This window comes from Pempheris klunzingeri, chromosome 21 (genome assembly GCF_042242105.1).
Source record: "Pempheris klunzingeri isolate RE-2024b chromosome 21, fPemKlu1.hap1, whole genome shotgun sequence".
Taxonomy (NCBI): domain Eukaryota; kingdom Metazoa; phylum Chordata; class Actinopteri; order Acropomatiformes; family Pempheridae; genus Pempheris; species Pempheris klunzingeri.
The window spans coordinates 644,853-661,313 of record NC_092032.1 but is presented as its reverse complement, the minus strand read 5'-3'; the positions used below and the strand labels follow the sequence as shown (position 1 = coordinate 661,313).

General features: G+C 44.4%; 2 protein-coding genes across 3 annotated transcripts in view; one reads left to right on the top strand and one right to left on the bottom strand.

Annotated features, from left to right (window-relative positions):
- The window catches only part of rsu1 (Ras suppressor protein 1), a 45,554-nt gene extending 41,280 nt beyond the window's left edge, over positions 1 to 4,274 (bottom strand). The window contains exons 1-3 of the mRNA XM_070852867.1: positions 4,168 to 4,274; positions 3,958 to 4,070; positions 2,808 to 2,858 (exon numbers count right to left, since the gene is read on the bottom strand). Coding sequence (XP_070708968.1) covers positions 2,808 to 2,858; positions 3,958 to 4,066 — 160 coding nt within the window. The 5' untranslated portion in view covers positions 4,067 to 4,070; positions 4,168 to 4,274. The remainder of the gene's footprint in view (positions 1 to 2,807; positions 2,859 to 3,957; positions 4,071 to 4,167) is intronic.
- Positions 4,275 to 4,766: 492 nt separating this feature from the next.
- trdmt1 (tRNA aspartic acid methyltransferase 1) lies at positions 4,767 to 15,994 on the top strand. 2 transcript variants are annotated; one of them, XM_070852866.1, is made up of 11 exons: positions 4,767 to 4,921; positions 7,284 to 7,393; positions 8,145 to 8,221; positions 10,550 to 10,621; positions 12,024 to 12,089; positions 12,232 to 12,301; positions 12,388 to 12,468; positions 12,843 to 13,168; positions 14,116 to 14,173; positions 14,500 to 14,629; positions 15,659 to 15,994. In XM_070852866.1, the coding sequence occupies exons 1-11, from the start codon at positions 4,858 to 4,860 to the stop codon at positions 15,757 to 15,759; spliced, it is 1,155 nt and encodes a 384-aa protein (XP_070708967.1). In that variant the 5' UTR covers positions 4,767 to 4,857; the 3' UTR covers positions 15,760 to 15,994. The 2 variants fall into 2 exon arrangements, 1 of the variants encoding a protein (XP_070708967.1); XR_011585866.1 differs by having other exon boundaries at positions 4,773 to 4,921; positions 14,116 to 14,177.
- The last annotated feature ends 467 nt before the right edge of the window (positions 15,995 to 16,461 follow it).

Here is a 16,461-nt window from a genome sequence, read left to right as displayed (position 1 = left end):
CAGAAACCAGTAGGACCAGGTACACCATCTACTGTCTGGCCAGAAGTCGTCTTCATGGAAGAACTGTGGCCAAAAAGCCAAACCTCCAATGTGGAAACATGGCCAAGAGACTCAACTATGTACAAAAACAGGAACTCGGGCAGCAGGTGCTCTGGACTGATGAGGAAAAATCTGAAATATTTGGCTGCAGCAGGAGGCAGTTTGTTCACTGAAGGGCTGGAGAGCGGTACAGTGGTGAGTGTCTGCAGGCAACAGTGAAGCTGGTGAAGGTTCAATGCAAGTTTGGAGCTGCATTTCTGCAGATGGAGTTGGGGATTTGGTCAGAGTTAATGGTGTCCTCAGTGCTGGGAAATACAGGCAGATACTTATCCATCATGCAAAACCATCAGGGAGGCGTCTGATTGGCCCCAGATTTAATCTGCAGCTGGACAACGAGCCCAAACATACAGCCAATGTCATTAGGAACTATCCTAGAGTCCTGAAAGTGATGGTGTGGCCCCCACAGAGCCCTGATCTCAACATCATTCAGTCTGTCTGGGATCACATGAAGAGACAGAAGATTTGAGGCAGCCGACATCCACAGAAGATCTGTGGTTAGTTCTCTAAGATGTTTGGAACAAACTACCTGCCAAGTTCCTTCAAAGGGTGGTCACACCAAATATTGATTTGATTTAGATTTTTTTTTCTGTTCGCTTACTTTGCGAGTGAGCTCAGTAACATTTAACAACACATTTGTTTCTATTCAGCAAGCTATCCAACACTACTTAGTAAAGTACTTAGAAAGTACTACTTTAACTCTGTCGGGTGCAGTAAACATATGGCCGTTGGTAGCCGTTGGTAGCCGTTTTGTCTACACGAGTGATCAGCTGATCGCTCTGAAACCTGCTGGCATCTTGACCACGAGATCTTCACAAATTCCAGAAGAATTGTGGAGGAAAACACACCGAGGTTGCAGAGGAAAGAAGAACCAGCGGAGGAGAGAAACCAGAAGGAGACAACAGAGGCGTATGGAGGAAAAGAAATCTAAACCCTGTCTCTCCATCGTTACTATGGGCAACGTGAGATCGCTGGTAAACAAGATGGAGGAGCTAACAGCGTTAGCCAGGAGTCAGATGGAGTACCGGGAGTGTAGTCTGGTGTGCTTTACGGAGACATGGCTGCATCAGGACATTCCCCACGACAATGTTTCCATCGGTGGCTTCCAAACTGTTCGGGCCGACAGGGACTGCACCAGGAGCGGTGAGCGGAAAGGAGGGGGGCTTGCCGTTCTGGTGAACAACAGGTGGTGCAGTCCTGCTCATATTACTATCAAGGAGCGCATCTGCAGCCCGGACATTGAACTATTTGCTGTTGGTCTTCGTCCATATTATCTGCCACGGGAGTTTTCACATGTTGTCATGGTGACATTCCTGCTTCTGCCAACCCGACTTCGGCGTGTGACGTCATCCACTCTGCCATAGCCCGGGTACAGACTCTACACCTGAGTGCACTCACTGCTATCTCTGTCTTCAACCATGTCACCATGGCAAAGGCACTGCCCAACTTCACCCAGTACGTGAACTGTTTCACCAGAGAGGAGAGGACTCTGGACTCACCTGATTATTATTATTATTATTATTATATAATACAGCTCCTCACTCTGAGTGTCTATGTTGTTATATGTTATTGTTGGTAGTAGTAGTAGTGGTAGTAGTATTATTAGTATTATATAATACATCTCCTCACTCTGAATGTACATGTTGTTATATATTATTAGTAGTAGTAGTGGTATTATTTGTATCATTACTTTATTCTTATCAATTTCCCCCTGGGGATTATTAAAGTAATTCTGATTCTGATTCTAATCTGATTATGCCCCGCATGAACTCAAGAACAAGTGGTACACCCTGAGCCGAGGTCTTCATGACGACCCCCCGTCCCCCCTTAGCTGAGGAGTGATGGATCCAGACTTCAGCACGGGGTTGTTGGAACGCTGAGTGGGAAGTGAGCAGTAACTTCACGGCTGACCCAGGCAGCCTCTTTGCACTGAAAGGTTCTCATTCTTCAAGTAGCACAGGAGCAAAGACTGTCCCACAGACCAACATGCCAAATTACTGGTAACGGTCAAGGGTTTGCTGTTAAATCACGGCAATAGGCCAACTTCTCATTAGGGTCATTATTACCACATTTATCATTTTTTAGACACATTACCAAGCTGAATTCATCAAAATGTGCATTCATTGTATCATTTATTAATGTATATTCTCTTTGACGGCTGTTTTCTGGCATTTCTATGACTGACATTTAACAGAGCTGCTGATTTGTTAGACTTAAAAGTTGAGTGAGGCCAGCATGAACGAGGGGCCGGGAGGGGTGTAACAATTAAAACTACAGAACCAAGAGAGTTATCATTTAATCATTAGCACTGTAGCCACTGATAACTAGTAGACATTAGATGCTCATCTTGAGGGTTAGCGGTTATGTAAAGGACGCCATTTGCAGTAGATGGGTCAAATCAAGCAAAAAACAAAAAAAGGACTAGTCTGTCTCAAAAGTGCAATAAAATAAATGAATTCCAGTAGACAAAAGAGGCTGTAAAACTCAGCTTAGTCTTTCTCTGACTGGCCATTTTTTCATCCTTGTTATATTCCTTCAAAAAGGGCCAGGGTGATGATGACGACTTCACTGCTTTTGGTCTGTAGCTAAGAGGTTAAAAGACAATGCTACTGTAGCCATGTGACTCAGCTGCTGTCCAGGGTAGAATAGGACGTCCACGGGTGTGTGGACGGGTGTGTGGACGGGTGTGTGTGAGACAGCAGAGGACTTACCTGTGAGCTTGTTGTGGCTGAGCACCAGCTGTGTGATGTTGGACAGAGTGACTGGAACGACAAGAACATCAAGTCAACACAACGTATGTTTTCACATCATCAGAGGCCATTACAGTAGCAACCCCAAGGCCAGCCCAAAGAGCACATATACATTCTTTAAATGTATATGTTTACAAAACATGCAGAGCATGTGAAAATACATACAATCATATCACAAAAACCCCAACAAGTAGCCAGGACACCACCCATCAACTTCACTAAAGAGCCTGGAACAGAGTGCCTTTTGGATTTGTTGCTTGTTGTTAAACTTTTGTTTCATGGGCCAAAGCTGAAAGTGTTCCTTTCACCATGGTTCCGACAGACCATGATACACTTGGCTCTGCAGCTGCTGCTCAAAGAGAACAAGCACATTTCTCTGATCAGCCTTGTTGGTGGGATGCCGTTCTTAAACTCATTAGCATAAACAAATATATTCAGTACAGAATGAAACCAAACCCATGTCTCTTTCTCTGCTGTTTTGTGATGGTGAGCGTGTCTGTGGAATGTTTAGTGCTCGTCTCTGCGGGGGATTCATTTGTTTTACTGGTTGGTGGAAAAAGGCAGGGAGGATCATCACAGACCGGTCACAGTCTGGACATCAGGACAACCTGTCCCTCCCTCTGCCAGCCTCCGTCTGTGGTACCAACAACAGAGCGGTGAGCCCCACACCTCCACCGTGGACACACGACGGTGTCCTGATTTGCAGTGACGTGGTGCGCTATTACCAGGGTGAGCAGACTGGAAAGGGACTGAATAAACTCAAGCATCATTACACACACACAGATGTGAACTGTTAGAACTGTTGCTCCCCTGAGGCTATTAGAGGACAATATAATCCCAGCCTGACTCTACACTGTGTCAGATCTACATCCATCTTTTGGTGCCCGTTGCCCATTTGGCCCCTCCCCTGTAGATTTAGTGACAGAGCTTTTTCACAGCAGCTGTGTTTGAGACTGTGAGGGCTGCAGATCTAACGCCTCACATGTTTAAACAAGTTGTAGAGGATAATAAAGTGGAAGTGACGTGACCGGAGGACAGTGGACAGTCACTGAGCCGTGTGTGGGACACGTCTGTGGAGACGGGGGGGGTGACATGGACGTGGATCTCTTACACAGTCCCGGGATGTCCAGCATGTTAGAAATGCCTCTGTCGCACATCTCCACCTCGGGGAGGTTCTTGTCCCGACTCTCCTCCACGATCTTCTTCAGAGACTTGGACATTGTCCTGGACAGAGAGCAACAGCGGTGAGTCAAAATGTCGTCACAGCGTAGAATGAGAGCGACGGGAAGAGTTGAAGCAGAAAAGTCCTGAAGACACTCACCGTTTGGAAAAGAGCGACAACAAAACACAGAGAAAGACAGCAACAGCAGCGTCTCAGCGGCGGAACTCGCTCTCCTCTGGATCACACCCTACCGGAAGTTTATGTGGGAGCCTCCGTCCCTTATTAGGACACTTCCGGTTCCTGGATGTGTCACTGTGACGGAGGGACTCCAAACACACACACACACACACACACACACACACACACACACACACACACACACACACACACACACACACACACACTAACTTGTGAGACAGAGAGACAGCACTGGTCACTGTGAGAACCTCCAAACCACAGCGACAGGTGGAAAGTCTGAGTGATAAACTAAAGTAAAGATGGAGTCTGAGTGATAAACTAAAGTAAAGATGGAGTCTGAGTGATAAACTAAAGTAAAGATAGAGTCTGAGTGATAAACTAAAGTAAAGTTTTAAACTATTATTCTTTATTATTCACCTCATGGTGTGAAGACGTCCACACAACAGCTCACATTACTTCCTCCGGTCAGTAGGTGGCGCTTTGCAGCCAATGAGCAATGACTGCAACCCGCCATGTAACAAGAAGAAGAAGGAAAAAGAAGAAGAAGAAGAGGAGAAACAGAGAGGCGGTGACAGTATCGCAGTAGAAGGAAGAAGAAGAAGAAGAAGAGTAGTAGTAGTAATAGTAGTAGTAGTGAAGCGGTGCTGTGCCATGGAGACCGTGCGGGCAGTGGAGCTGTACAGTGGGATAGGAGGGATGCACTACGCCGTGAGAGGTGAGCTGCCCGTCGGTGCTCATGTGAGGCTGCTGTCGGTGTCAGCGGAACTCCGACAGCAGACCAGCCGGAGGGGGGCTGTCCCACCCTTCTGTCCGCCACCGGAGGGGGAACACCGGCGGAAAACTCCGCTCCTCTCTCTCACTTCTCCTCACACACTCCTCCTCTCTCACTCATTCATCCACACTCACTTCTCCTCACACACTTCTTCACCACTGTACTGTACTGAACAGAAACGTGGCCATAGACTCTATCAAACACTGTTTTATTTCATGAAGGTACTCTCACTTTAAGAACATACTAGAAGACATGCTATGAGACAAGAGATCAACATTTCAGCTTTTATTTCCAGGTATTTACATCTGGATCTGATACACAACTTAGAAGATATCACCTTTTGTTTGAACGCACCCATTTTTCATGTGAGCAAAAGTATTGGAACATGTGACTGACAGGTGTGTTTTGTTGCCCTGTTGAGTCCTATTACATTGATTATTCAAACAATAAATAGCGCTGAATGTCTACATGCAGTTTCAGATTTGGGTTTTGCCTGTGCAGACTGCATTTATAGTTAGAGGTGTAACCAACATGAAAACCAGAGAGCTGTCCATGGGTGGAAATTGTGAAGCTGAGAGAAGACAGAAAATCAATCAGAGCCATTGCACAAACATTGGCCATAGCCAGTACAACCATTTGGAATGTCCTGAAGAAGAAAGAAACCACTGGTGTACTTGTGATGTGATGACATCGAACAGGTAGACCAAGGAAAACAGCAGCAGTTGACGACAGAAACGTTGTAAAGAAAGACCCTAAAACAACTGTTAGTGACATCAGCATCAACCTTCAGAGGGCAGGAGTGAAGGTGTCACAGTCTACTGTTCGCAGAAGACTTCATGAACAAAAGTACAGAGGCCACTTGTCAGCATGTTCGTTTGTTTGCAAAATGAGGAGTTCAGAGATCAGCTATTTCTCAGTCAAACATTTAATCCAAATATTGGAGAATCAAAATGGCTTGTACAAGGATCTCTTCTGTTCAGAAAACCACAGTTGGTAAACCATTAGCTGCAGCCAACTTCCCAGAAGAGAGTGAGCTAGCTTAGCATTACACAATGTCATATACTCAAAATGTGCAACTATCTGATTGGTTCATCAAAGATGGGGAAGAGCCGTGGTTTAGACTTAGCTCTCCCGGTTTGGTGCACAGGCTGGTCCCAGCCTCTAGGCACACGGATCATCCAGTCAGCAGAGACGCTAAAGGGGAGGAAAACCCTACACTCCCTCATCTTTGCGTCTTTTCACGTGCTTTGGTTCAACTTCAGGGTGTCTCTCTAATTAACACTATTCCCTTATTCAGTACTTAACCTTGAGTTGTTTCTTTGTGTGATTTGAGTGTAAGCCTGTGTCAGCAACTTATCTTATTTCTACCTCAGAGCAGATTCCTTGGAGTCTACAACCTAACTGTGTGTGTGTGTCTGTGTCTGTGAGTGTGTCTGTGTCTGTGAGTGTGTGTGTCTGTGTGTTTGAGTGTGTGTGTGTGTGTGTGTGTGTGTGTGTGTGTGTGTGTGTGTGTGTGTGTGTCTGTGTCTGTGTCTGTGTCTGTGTCTGTGTCTGTGTCTGTGAGTGTGTCTGTGAGTGTGTCTGTGAGTGTGTGTGTCTGTGTGTGAGTGTGTGTGTGTGTGTGTGTCTGAGTAGTGAGTGTGTGAATTTATCTCAGCATAACTTTACTGCTTATTGATTAATAATACATTTACATAATATGAAAAGGCACTTCATAATCATTGTAACTTTTAAATCTCAACACACACCAAAAGATGCAAACCACTCATTAGCAAGAAGAATAGGAAGGCCAGGCTGGAATTTGCCAAAAAGTACAGAGACAAGACCTCAAAACGTCTGGGACAAAGTTGAAAGCCTGGAAAAGCACCACAAAAGAAGAATGCAAAGGTTTGGTGATGTCAATGGGTCACAGGCTTGATGCAGTTATTGCAAGCAAAGGATTTGCAACTAATTATTAAGTCTTATTCACTTTAATCTATTTTAATCTGTTCCAATACTTTTGCTCACCTAAAAATGTGGTTTTCCGTTACAAATAATGCTATCTTATAAGTTGTGTATCGGATCCAGATGTAAATACCTGGAAATAAAAGCTGAAATGTTGATCTCTTGTCTCATATTCATCTTTTGATGTCAAACCCAAATGTTTTCAGTCTACTGCAAGGAATGACTCACAGTAGTCATTTCGAGGACGATTAGTTCTTTTACTGTGCACTTTGTGTATAATTTTCTGTCTGCATTAATTTACTAAAGCAAAAGAACGGGGCTTCTTCATGTGTAGCTCATTATCCGTTTGTTCTTCCTCCAGAGAGTGGCATACCTGTCCAGGTAGTGGCTGCCATCGACATAAACACCACAGCCAATCAAATCTACAGGCACAATTTCCCTGAAACTCCCCTCTGGAACAAGACCATTGAGGTGGGTGACAGTTCGGGATACAGTCATGACTGCTGGCATCTGAACAGAGGAGTGATTCATCCTGTAGAGCTGGAGCAGCTGTGTAGGAACCACCGTTCTGTTTTCTGTGAGACTTGTGGACCTGTGAAGCTCTGTGAGATGATTCAGGTTCCAACGTTAGCTAGCATTAGCTACATAGACATGAAGTGAAGCGAAGCCTTTAGCTACGGTAGCAGGAGGCTAAACTAGTAGCAACATTCAACAGAGCCGCTCACTGCCTGCTTTCGTGGTAAATCTGCATACAACAAACAACGTCAGTACATTTAGATGTTACAAGAACATGAAGTCAGCAGCTTCATGGTGAAGTTCTCTTCATCTCTGAGACACTTGGTGGGTTTTGACTCGTGTTTTATTGCATTTATTGTAGATTGTGAATTTTCCAAAGCCTGAAAACAGCTTAGAGTTTTCTCTTAGACCAGCTAAACTACAGCATAATGTAAGGTTATTATGAATTTTGTCCAAAATAAAGTCCTGCTTTAATCAGCACTACTTTCTATGAATTAAGCAAACATTACATGGTAGCCAAAAGATGCAATGTTACTGTTCCAGGCATTCTACATTGAACATTCCATGAATGTGGGATGCAGCTTGGTGCGTAATGATTCACAGATCCAAACCAATGCTCTTCAGGTTTAACTTTGCAATATGAGAAATTTACAAAAACTTTATTATTTTAAACTTGTTTTCTGTCTGCTGTTTTTTGTTCTTTTAGGGCATAACTCTAGATGACTTCAATAAATTGTCTTTTGACATGATTTTGATGAGCCCTCCTTGCCAGCCTTTCACCAGGTAGGCAGAACTTCAGTCAGACTGAATGTTTTTGTGGAGTTTTCATGGTCCTTGATTGTGTGTCTTGTGGATGTGTTCTGCTCCTCTGCTCTCTTCATCCTCCAAACATAAATATAAACTGCCGTATGTATGAAATGTGAGTTTTCTATTGACTGGCCCTGTGACAGACTAGTGACCTGCCTGGGAGGCCTGCCTGCCAAATGCAAGCTTTAGTATGCTCAAATACATTGATCAGATAAGATCAGCCATGGTAGTGTAAGGTTTGATTGTATGTACAATTCATATTTACCAGTACTACCGACATCCATAAAAAAATTGAAATATTAGTATCATGTACAGGGGACGCCACTGCCAAGAGGCAGGCATATGGTACAGGAGCATCTGCACTGAGCTGGAAAGATGTGGGGGGTAAAGGCAAGAGTGGTGCCAGTGATGATGGGAGCACTGGGGGCTGTGACCCCCAAACTGGGAGTGGCTCCATCACATACCAGTGCAGTCAGAGGGGGATTTTAATATGGCCTATCCTAGGCCTTGTGCCCTAGCCCTGCTTTCCCCTCCTGAGCCCCGGAATGGTTTGTCAAAACATTCTTGAGACTAACCAAAAGTCCACCCTGGTCCACACCGAGCAACCCATCGTCCTGGGAGGAATTGACTTAAAGGGATATGTCGTGACCCGGGCCCACTCCCTTATTGGATCACCAGCAACATGAAACAAACAAGATGCAGTTTAACAGTTTATTTGGCCCCTCCTTTTGGTACTCGTCAGATCATCACAATCAGCAGACACACTAGCCAGGCAGTTCTAACAGTCTATAGAAAACACACGAGTAAAAAGGTTTCAGAGCATTTGCATTACAGTGGCACCGCACACACAATTCATAACCACACAGTTAAGTCACCGCAACCCACACTATGCTGCTGGCAGTGTGCTATAACCACCTGTACACCCGTAACCAGAAGGGGGGGGGGGAACCCACACACAAATGGACAGACAAACAAATTAACAACTAGCTGTGTCTGGAGGGACTGGCGGCTCGCCCCTGGCCGCCCACGAGGCCCACTCCCCCAGCGGCGCAAACAAAAAGAACACAAACCCTGACCAGTCCAGTTTCCCCTACTCGGGCACCCCAAGTCCGTCCAGGGCTGCTCCTGGTGAGGCCTAATGTCCTCCCTGCATGTGTGTCATTCCAGCAGACGTCCTTGGCTCCCAGCAAGCATTTCTTGTATCAGCAGTGTGGGCCCTCAGGCTGGGGCGGTGAAAGGGGCAGCCGGACCCTCAGCGGCGTGGCCCAGAGCTCCCACTCTCCTGCATCCCCCAGTCTTCCTGGGTCAGAACCGGTTCTAGGCAGTGACACACAGACACACACAACACCGACAGGGAGAGAAAGGTGGAGAGGGAACGGGGGAGAGATCAAGAAGGAAAAGCAGTATGTAGGCAGCCAAACGAACACACACGGCCCAGAGGCACCAGTCCCTCTCCGCTGCCGTCCTGGTTCTGGTCACTCCACCTGTGCTCTGCTCTCCTCGAGTGCCAGAGTGTCTCCTCTCTTTGTCCTGCTCAGCAGCCAGTCAGTCACTCCAAAATCGTCAGCAGCTGGCTACTGATTGCCAATTAATGGGCAGGGCTGCAGGTAAGCACACACCCTTCCCCCTCATCACCCTCTGTGGACACAACCAAAACAAGACAAAAACACACATCCCTGACTGGGATGTGACAGATATTTTGCAGATTTTCAACTGGCTTGGTGCTCAGTAGCATTGATCTACCAAAGAGAATCTCAGTGTCAGTGAGTAATTCATCAGTTTGGTTTTATAGATGCTTTTGATTTATTACCCAGCCCTAGTTAAAAGGCAATTTGGAAACTTAGGAAAATCGATAGTGGCGGGAAACATAATTGCTCATAATAACACAGGCAGCATACTAACCAAAGGACCCCAAAAACTTAGACTTGCCACTTTACAAACAGCAGCTAATTCAATTTGGTGGCTGTCATAGCTGATGAAATCACCAGCCCGTTTAATGTTTTATGTTGATTATGTAAGTTGTAAATAAAAATGTGGCTCTTGCAATTTTAAACTTCAGCAAGTGTGACAGCCTGAAGCCAGGCTCAGTGGGTAAAACCTGTGTGCTTTTTGTGATAGTCTAAGTCTGGTGTCAGCAGTGTTGCACTTTCCGTTCTGTGCATTTTTACTAATACACCATCACTTCATCCACCTTTCTGTCTCTTTTTGATCAACATTTTGTAAATCACTGTACTTAATGCTTTTTTTTTACTTTTGTTAAAGCTGTTTTTTCCACTGAAATTTTGTTTTTCTTTCTGTGTGCAGGATAGGACTTCAGGGTGACGTTGCTGACCCCAGAACCAAGAGCTTCCTCTACGTCCTTGATCTTCTGCCAAGGTCTTTAACGGTCACAATTAGCTTTTCATCTACCTCCTGCCAGTGTGAATGGAAAAATCTTATTCTTATGTAAAAATAAAAATTTTTAGTGCAATTTTGTAGCAACAAAAGCTGCCCAATTATTATTATCAATCAATCAAAATATAGTGCCAATTTGTAACAGTGTTATCTCATGACGTTTTCCATAAAGAGAAGGTCTAGACCAAACTTTCTAATTAAGAGAGAGACACAGTGATTCAGGAGTTCAAAATTAAGGATTCAAAAATCCTCACATGAGTAGCATCAGATATTATATTAGGCAACAGTGGCAGGAAGAACTCCCCTTTAACAAGAAGAAGCCTCAAACAGAATCAGGCTCATATAAGGCTTATGAGCTCGTGCACCATTTGCTGAATTGACTGATGGTCTGACCTGGCAACCCTACTTATCTACAATGAATTGGTACTTGTTGCTAATGTAATGCTACTGACTGACAGTCTTCTATGACAGGGCGACAAACAAGGATCAACACATTGTTTGATCGAAAGCTGACAACCCATGAATGATGTAGGTATGTAAGGCACCTCAGCCTGTGGCTGGGGTTCCATCAGTGAGTGAATGGCTCGTGAAGCGACAAGACTATACCCATCAATATATACAAGATAGAACCGTAGTGAACCACCAGAGCCTGTATGTGAGGACAAACTTGTTGAAGTGGAATTTAGGCAAATGTTTGGTTTGTTTGTTTCACCTCAGCCTCATCACCTGTTAACCAAGAATTCCAAATGAAGCTTATTTTGCTTCCTACCTGGAAACAGAAGGACCCAGACATAACCTAGCAACACATCGTTGTCAGAGCGTCCATTTTAAATGGAGTGTGTCTGGAGAAAAAGCTGCTGTAAAAATGTCTAAAGTTCCAGATGCTTCCAGAGCTTCTATGAGCCAGCAACTAACTGCTGAAGAGATATCTGAGCTGTCTCAATGAATGATAGCAGAGGATGAGGAGGAACTTTGTTGTTTGAATGAGAACAAGTGACTTCAGAAACTACTGGACACCGTTTCAGCCCTGAAGTCAGAGGGTGACACGAGTTGGTTTGCACAGGTTCATTGTTTTTCTCACTGTAAACTGTTGCAGACTGGATCATCTGTTCACTCGGATATTTCATTCAATTTGGAAACAATAAAACAGATCTAACTACTTGCAGTGTTTCCTCTAGTGTGTGTGTGTGTGTGTGTGTGTGTGTGTGTGTGTGTGTGTGTGTGTGTGTGTGTGTGTGTGTGTGTGTGTGTGTGTGTGTGTGTGTGTGTGTGTGTGTGTGTGTGTGTGTGTGTGTGTGTGTGTGTGTGTGTGTCTTGTGTCATGGCTTCTGTCACTTACTCCTCTTATCCTTTCTTCTCAACTGGCATGACGATGTGTGACCAGGCTGAGGAGGCGGCCCCGTTTCATCCTGCTGGAGAATGTGAAAGGCTTTGAGAGCTCATCTGCCAGGTAATGATGAAGACAGCCAGGGGGCTTTTATCTTGCTCCCTCTTTTTATGTGAACTAACTTCTGTCACTCTTAAAGCTCTGTAATATTGTGTTACACAGGGAAGACATTCATGTGTCCTCATATTATCCTCATATTCTCCAGGGACTGTTTGGTGAAAACACTGATGGAATGTGGATACACTTTCCAGGAGATCATGGTCTCACCCACAAGTGTAAGAAAGGCACACTGTATGACTCATGAAATACACCTGTGCTGTGGAGGTTCTACATAATATCACTGTTACATTCATAAATCCAGGTTGGGATCCCAAATTCACGACTGCGTTATTTCCTGATGGCTAAGATTTCAGAAAACGCCAGCACCCAGACAAGTTTAAAGGTAAGAGACAGTAACCAATCAAAAAGTAAACAGCCAATTCAAGTGATCCAGTGTCATTAAATTCACAAAATCATCAGTATGGAATTCTGATTAATGATCAACTTAACTACAACCAAAATAATCAATAGCAGAGTAAATGATCAGAGTTCTTAGCAGACTACCACACCTTTGAGGCGGGGGTTAGACCAAGCTGTCACTGTTATTCTTGATAATCAGCAGATCTCACTGTAACCCGTTTCCACCAAAAAAAATATCCATACTAAATGTTTTCTGAAATTTGAGTGAACTGACCCTTGAGGAACATGAGTGTGTTGGAGGTGTGATTATATCAGAACTTCTCAATACTAGTTGTGACACTGACTCTGTCGTCTCAGATTGTAGATGTCTTCCCACATCCTACTGACAGTGATGCTGCTGAGCAGCCCACAGTCCTGAGTCCTCATGTCCCAGACATGTGCCAGCCAGAAGAGGAGATGCAGGGGGGTCATGTCCTGTATAAGCTAGAGACAACAAGGGAGGCCCAGAGGAAGAGGAATCAAAACCATGATGTGTCTGTCAGGCAGATCCAAGACTTCCTTGAATCACAGGTGGAAATAAATATGGAACACTATCTGCTTCCTCCTAAAACGCTGCTGAGATATGCTCTGCTCCTAGACATCGTTCAGCCCACATGTAGGAGGTCTGTCTGCTTCACCAAAGGGTAGGTACACTGTCTGTGTGTGTGTTTTCTTGTACTTGTCACATAGTGAGGACTAGAACATGTTTTAACCTGCAGAGTGAGGACATTTTCATCGTGGTCCTAAAATATTCAAGTTCAAGGAATTCAAGTATCTCTATTGTCATACCAGAACACATTTCCACATGAGATGGCACAAAATTAAGTACTCAGGTGCCGGTTATAAGCCAAAGAGAATGAATAAACAAGAGTATTTGAGCACTATAAAAACAAGCATTTAATAGTGATAAATAAGCATGTGTGCAAAATACAGTTGGCCAGGTTATGGCGGGGGCCATAACCAGCACCCCCAGAGTTCAACAGTCTAACAGCTTCTGGAAAGAAGCTGCTCCTCAGTCTGGTGTCCTGCTCCCAATTCTCTGCAGCCTCCTGCCTGAGGGGAGGGGTGCAATAGTGAGTGTGCAGGGTGGGTGGAGTCCTTCATGATGCAGATGGCCCTCTTCCTGTATCTGCTGATGTAAATCTGACACTCGCGAAAGATTAGCAGACTTTGACATATGAACCATTCTGAACTGGACAGACGCTGGAATATGATGCAGCTCCCCGAAATGAGTACCAGCAAGTTCCCTGAGGAGGAGGAGTAAAGGTGGCACACACCTGTTGGAGGGGAGGATGCATTCGCCTTTTCAACATTGGGCCAGAAAGTGTTGGATTTCAGTCCATTCCAGACATGATCCAATAGACCAGCTAGTCCTAACAGAGAGAGACCAGCCAGAGCAGCAGAATGAGATATCAAGTGTAACATAAGAGGCAAGAAGAACAGCAGCATCATAATAATAGTTTAGATGCTTTAAAGTTTGACAAAATCATTTCGTGTCAAACTCGTTTTTTGTCATGTATGTGAGCGCTGCTGTTCCTTTCTAGTTGGTTGATGACTGTCATTCAACGGTGTTATCGTGTTGTATCCACAGCTATAGGCGTTATGTGGAGGGAACCGGCTCAGTGCTGCAGTGCTGCACGGAAACAGAGGTAGGTATGTGTTTTACCTCAACTGTCAATGCAAACATTTATGTGCATTTAGAAGTGAATTTCATGCAGCCATGTGTGAGATACACACAGACACTGTGTGAACCAGTGAAGAATGTGTCGGTAAATAGCTCCACCTGTAGACAGGTGCACTGGGGTCTCGGCCTGAAACGGATGTAAGAATTTGAATGGAATCACAGAAGTACGTTTAAAGTGGGTTTATGCACTGAGGCTGTTCAGCTGTGGCGTTCATCAGTAGTGTAAACATTTTCTTCACCTCTAACAGTGAAGTGTGCTGTGCTGAAGGCTTTTGTTTGTGTGCTCTGCAGATGGAGAGTGTGTTTAGAGATCTGGACCAGCACTCTGACGAGGAGAAACTCCAGCATCTGTTGAAACTGAAACTTCGTTATTTTACTCCCAGAGAAGTAGCCAACCTCATGGGTTTCCCGCAAAGCTTCTGTAAGTCAAAATGCTGTCAGTCCTTAAGGCTGAATACAGCCATGCATGCTTTTTTCCACCTGCCTCATACTTCCTCCTCCAGACATACCGCTGATCCAGAGACCTGAAAAGTTCCACTTTTGTTGTATCGCTCCACAGAACAGAATCCCCAAACTTCTGTGGCTTATTTATATGGTTTCAAGCATATTGGAGCCGACTTCTCTAGTGCTTTTGGGTCAGTAGTGATGAACATCTTGGAGTTCAGGCATGGAGGCCTTCAGTGTTTAGAATGCATCTTACTGTAGAAACTGAAACCTCAGTGCCTGCTGCTGCCAAGTCTTACTGCAGATCTTTTGCAGTCACTGGAGGGTTTTTGGCCTCCTGCCTCCTCAGAAATCTGGTGGCAGCCGTCTATAGCTTCCTCTTTCTGCCACGTCCAGGTAGTACAGCCAGTGTTCCTTTAGCTTTGAACTTGTGAACTTTGCTTCCAACAGTATCTCTACAAACATTCAGTGCCTTTGCTATCTTTTGGTATCCTTTTCTTTGTTTGTGCAAAGCAATCATCTCCTCTTTTGGCCAATTCTCTAGACTTGACCCATTTTCTGACATGCAACCAAACATCACTGTGAACAAACCCGCAGCCAGTCCGGGTATTTGATGTGTTCTATCTCAACACTTGATTTACAGATAAGTGCTCTTATGAGAGATCCTATACAGGGGTTGAATAATTTTGAGACTGCAGTAGTCATTAAAAGTGGCATTTTATGTTGAATTTGAAGAAACCACCAGTAATATTAGTTATGTTGAGCTATTTATATTGTTTGTACATTTTGCCAGTACACCTAATTTGAAATGGGGTTGAATAATTTTGAGTGCAACTGTACATTCCTTCTCTGCTTTTATTCAGTATTTGTGGCAGTCATGTCCTCAGTTGTATTGTAGGGAACTAATGTCAACATGCCTAAATGCCTAAATGTGATTGAGGGTTTTTTTAAACCATTGGATGGGTTACATACTTACTTTCTTCATTGATTTGAATGTGTTTTGCAGCCTTTCCCGAGAACATCCCCACCAAGCAGCAGTACAGAGTTCTTGGAAACAGCCTCAATGTTGTGGTGGTGGCCAGACTCCTACAGCTGCTGCTGTCCTAGAACTGGAGACGCACTGGAGAGGAAGAGTGTCTTATTTTTCACTGTGGAGGATACTGCTGTCTGTCCTCTGGCCCTGTTTGAAAATGTACTTTGTTGCTAAGGTACTTACTGGCCCACATGTCTCTTCAAACAGAATATGTCTTTTGGCTGAACCTGAATGTTTGTTTCTGATGAGAGCGATAATAGGTTTTCTAAACATCAAAATATAAACATTAGAAAATAATCTGTGAAGGCCTTTTTTCCTTTGTTAATTAATTAATTATTATGCATTTCCCCCCACCCATGGCTGAATTCCTGTTCCCCTTAAGCTTGTGACTACACCACAGAAGAATATCATGAAATGAAAGTGTATGTTTGCTTTAGCAGGCTGACTTGGATGAAGTCATACCTCTGTTGAATCTTCACTTTGTGGCCCATTGAGTGTGTAAAGGACACAAATTCATTGTGGTCAAATATGCGCAGTTTTATTTTGAAAGGAACTTGCGTTTTTGTGTTCCCATTTCCTGTGAGGAAGGAAGTTTTGAAATGTCACTTAACGTAGTGAGCGGGAAGGTAAACAGTATACACGGTGGTAGCGGTAAAGAGCACGGAATATGAAGAGAAACGACAAAGGAAGAGAAACTACGACGGAAGAGAAATAAAGGAGTTTAGCTCCAGTTGAAAGTGGCAACAAGGTACAGTAATTGTGTGCTATCAACTGTG

Excerpts from the sequence above, each read along its gene's own strand:
- trdmt1 (XM_070852866.1), top strand. The coding sequence starts at position 4,858 with ATGGAGACCGTGCGGGCAGTGGAGCTGTACAGTGGGATAGGAGGGATG. Across the intron at positions 13,169-14,115 it reads TCTGTCTGCTTCACCAAAGG|CTATAGGCGTTATGTGGAGG; the intron begins GTAGGTACACTG and ends TTGTATCCACAG. Across the intron at positions 14,630-15,658 it reads GGGTTTCCCGCAAAGCTTCT|CCTTTCCCGAGAACATCCCC; the intron begins GTAAGTCAAAAT and ends TGTGTTTTGCAG.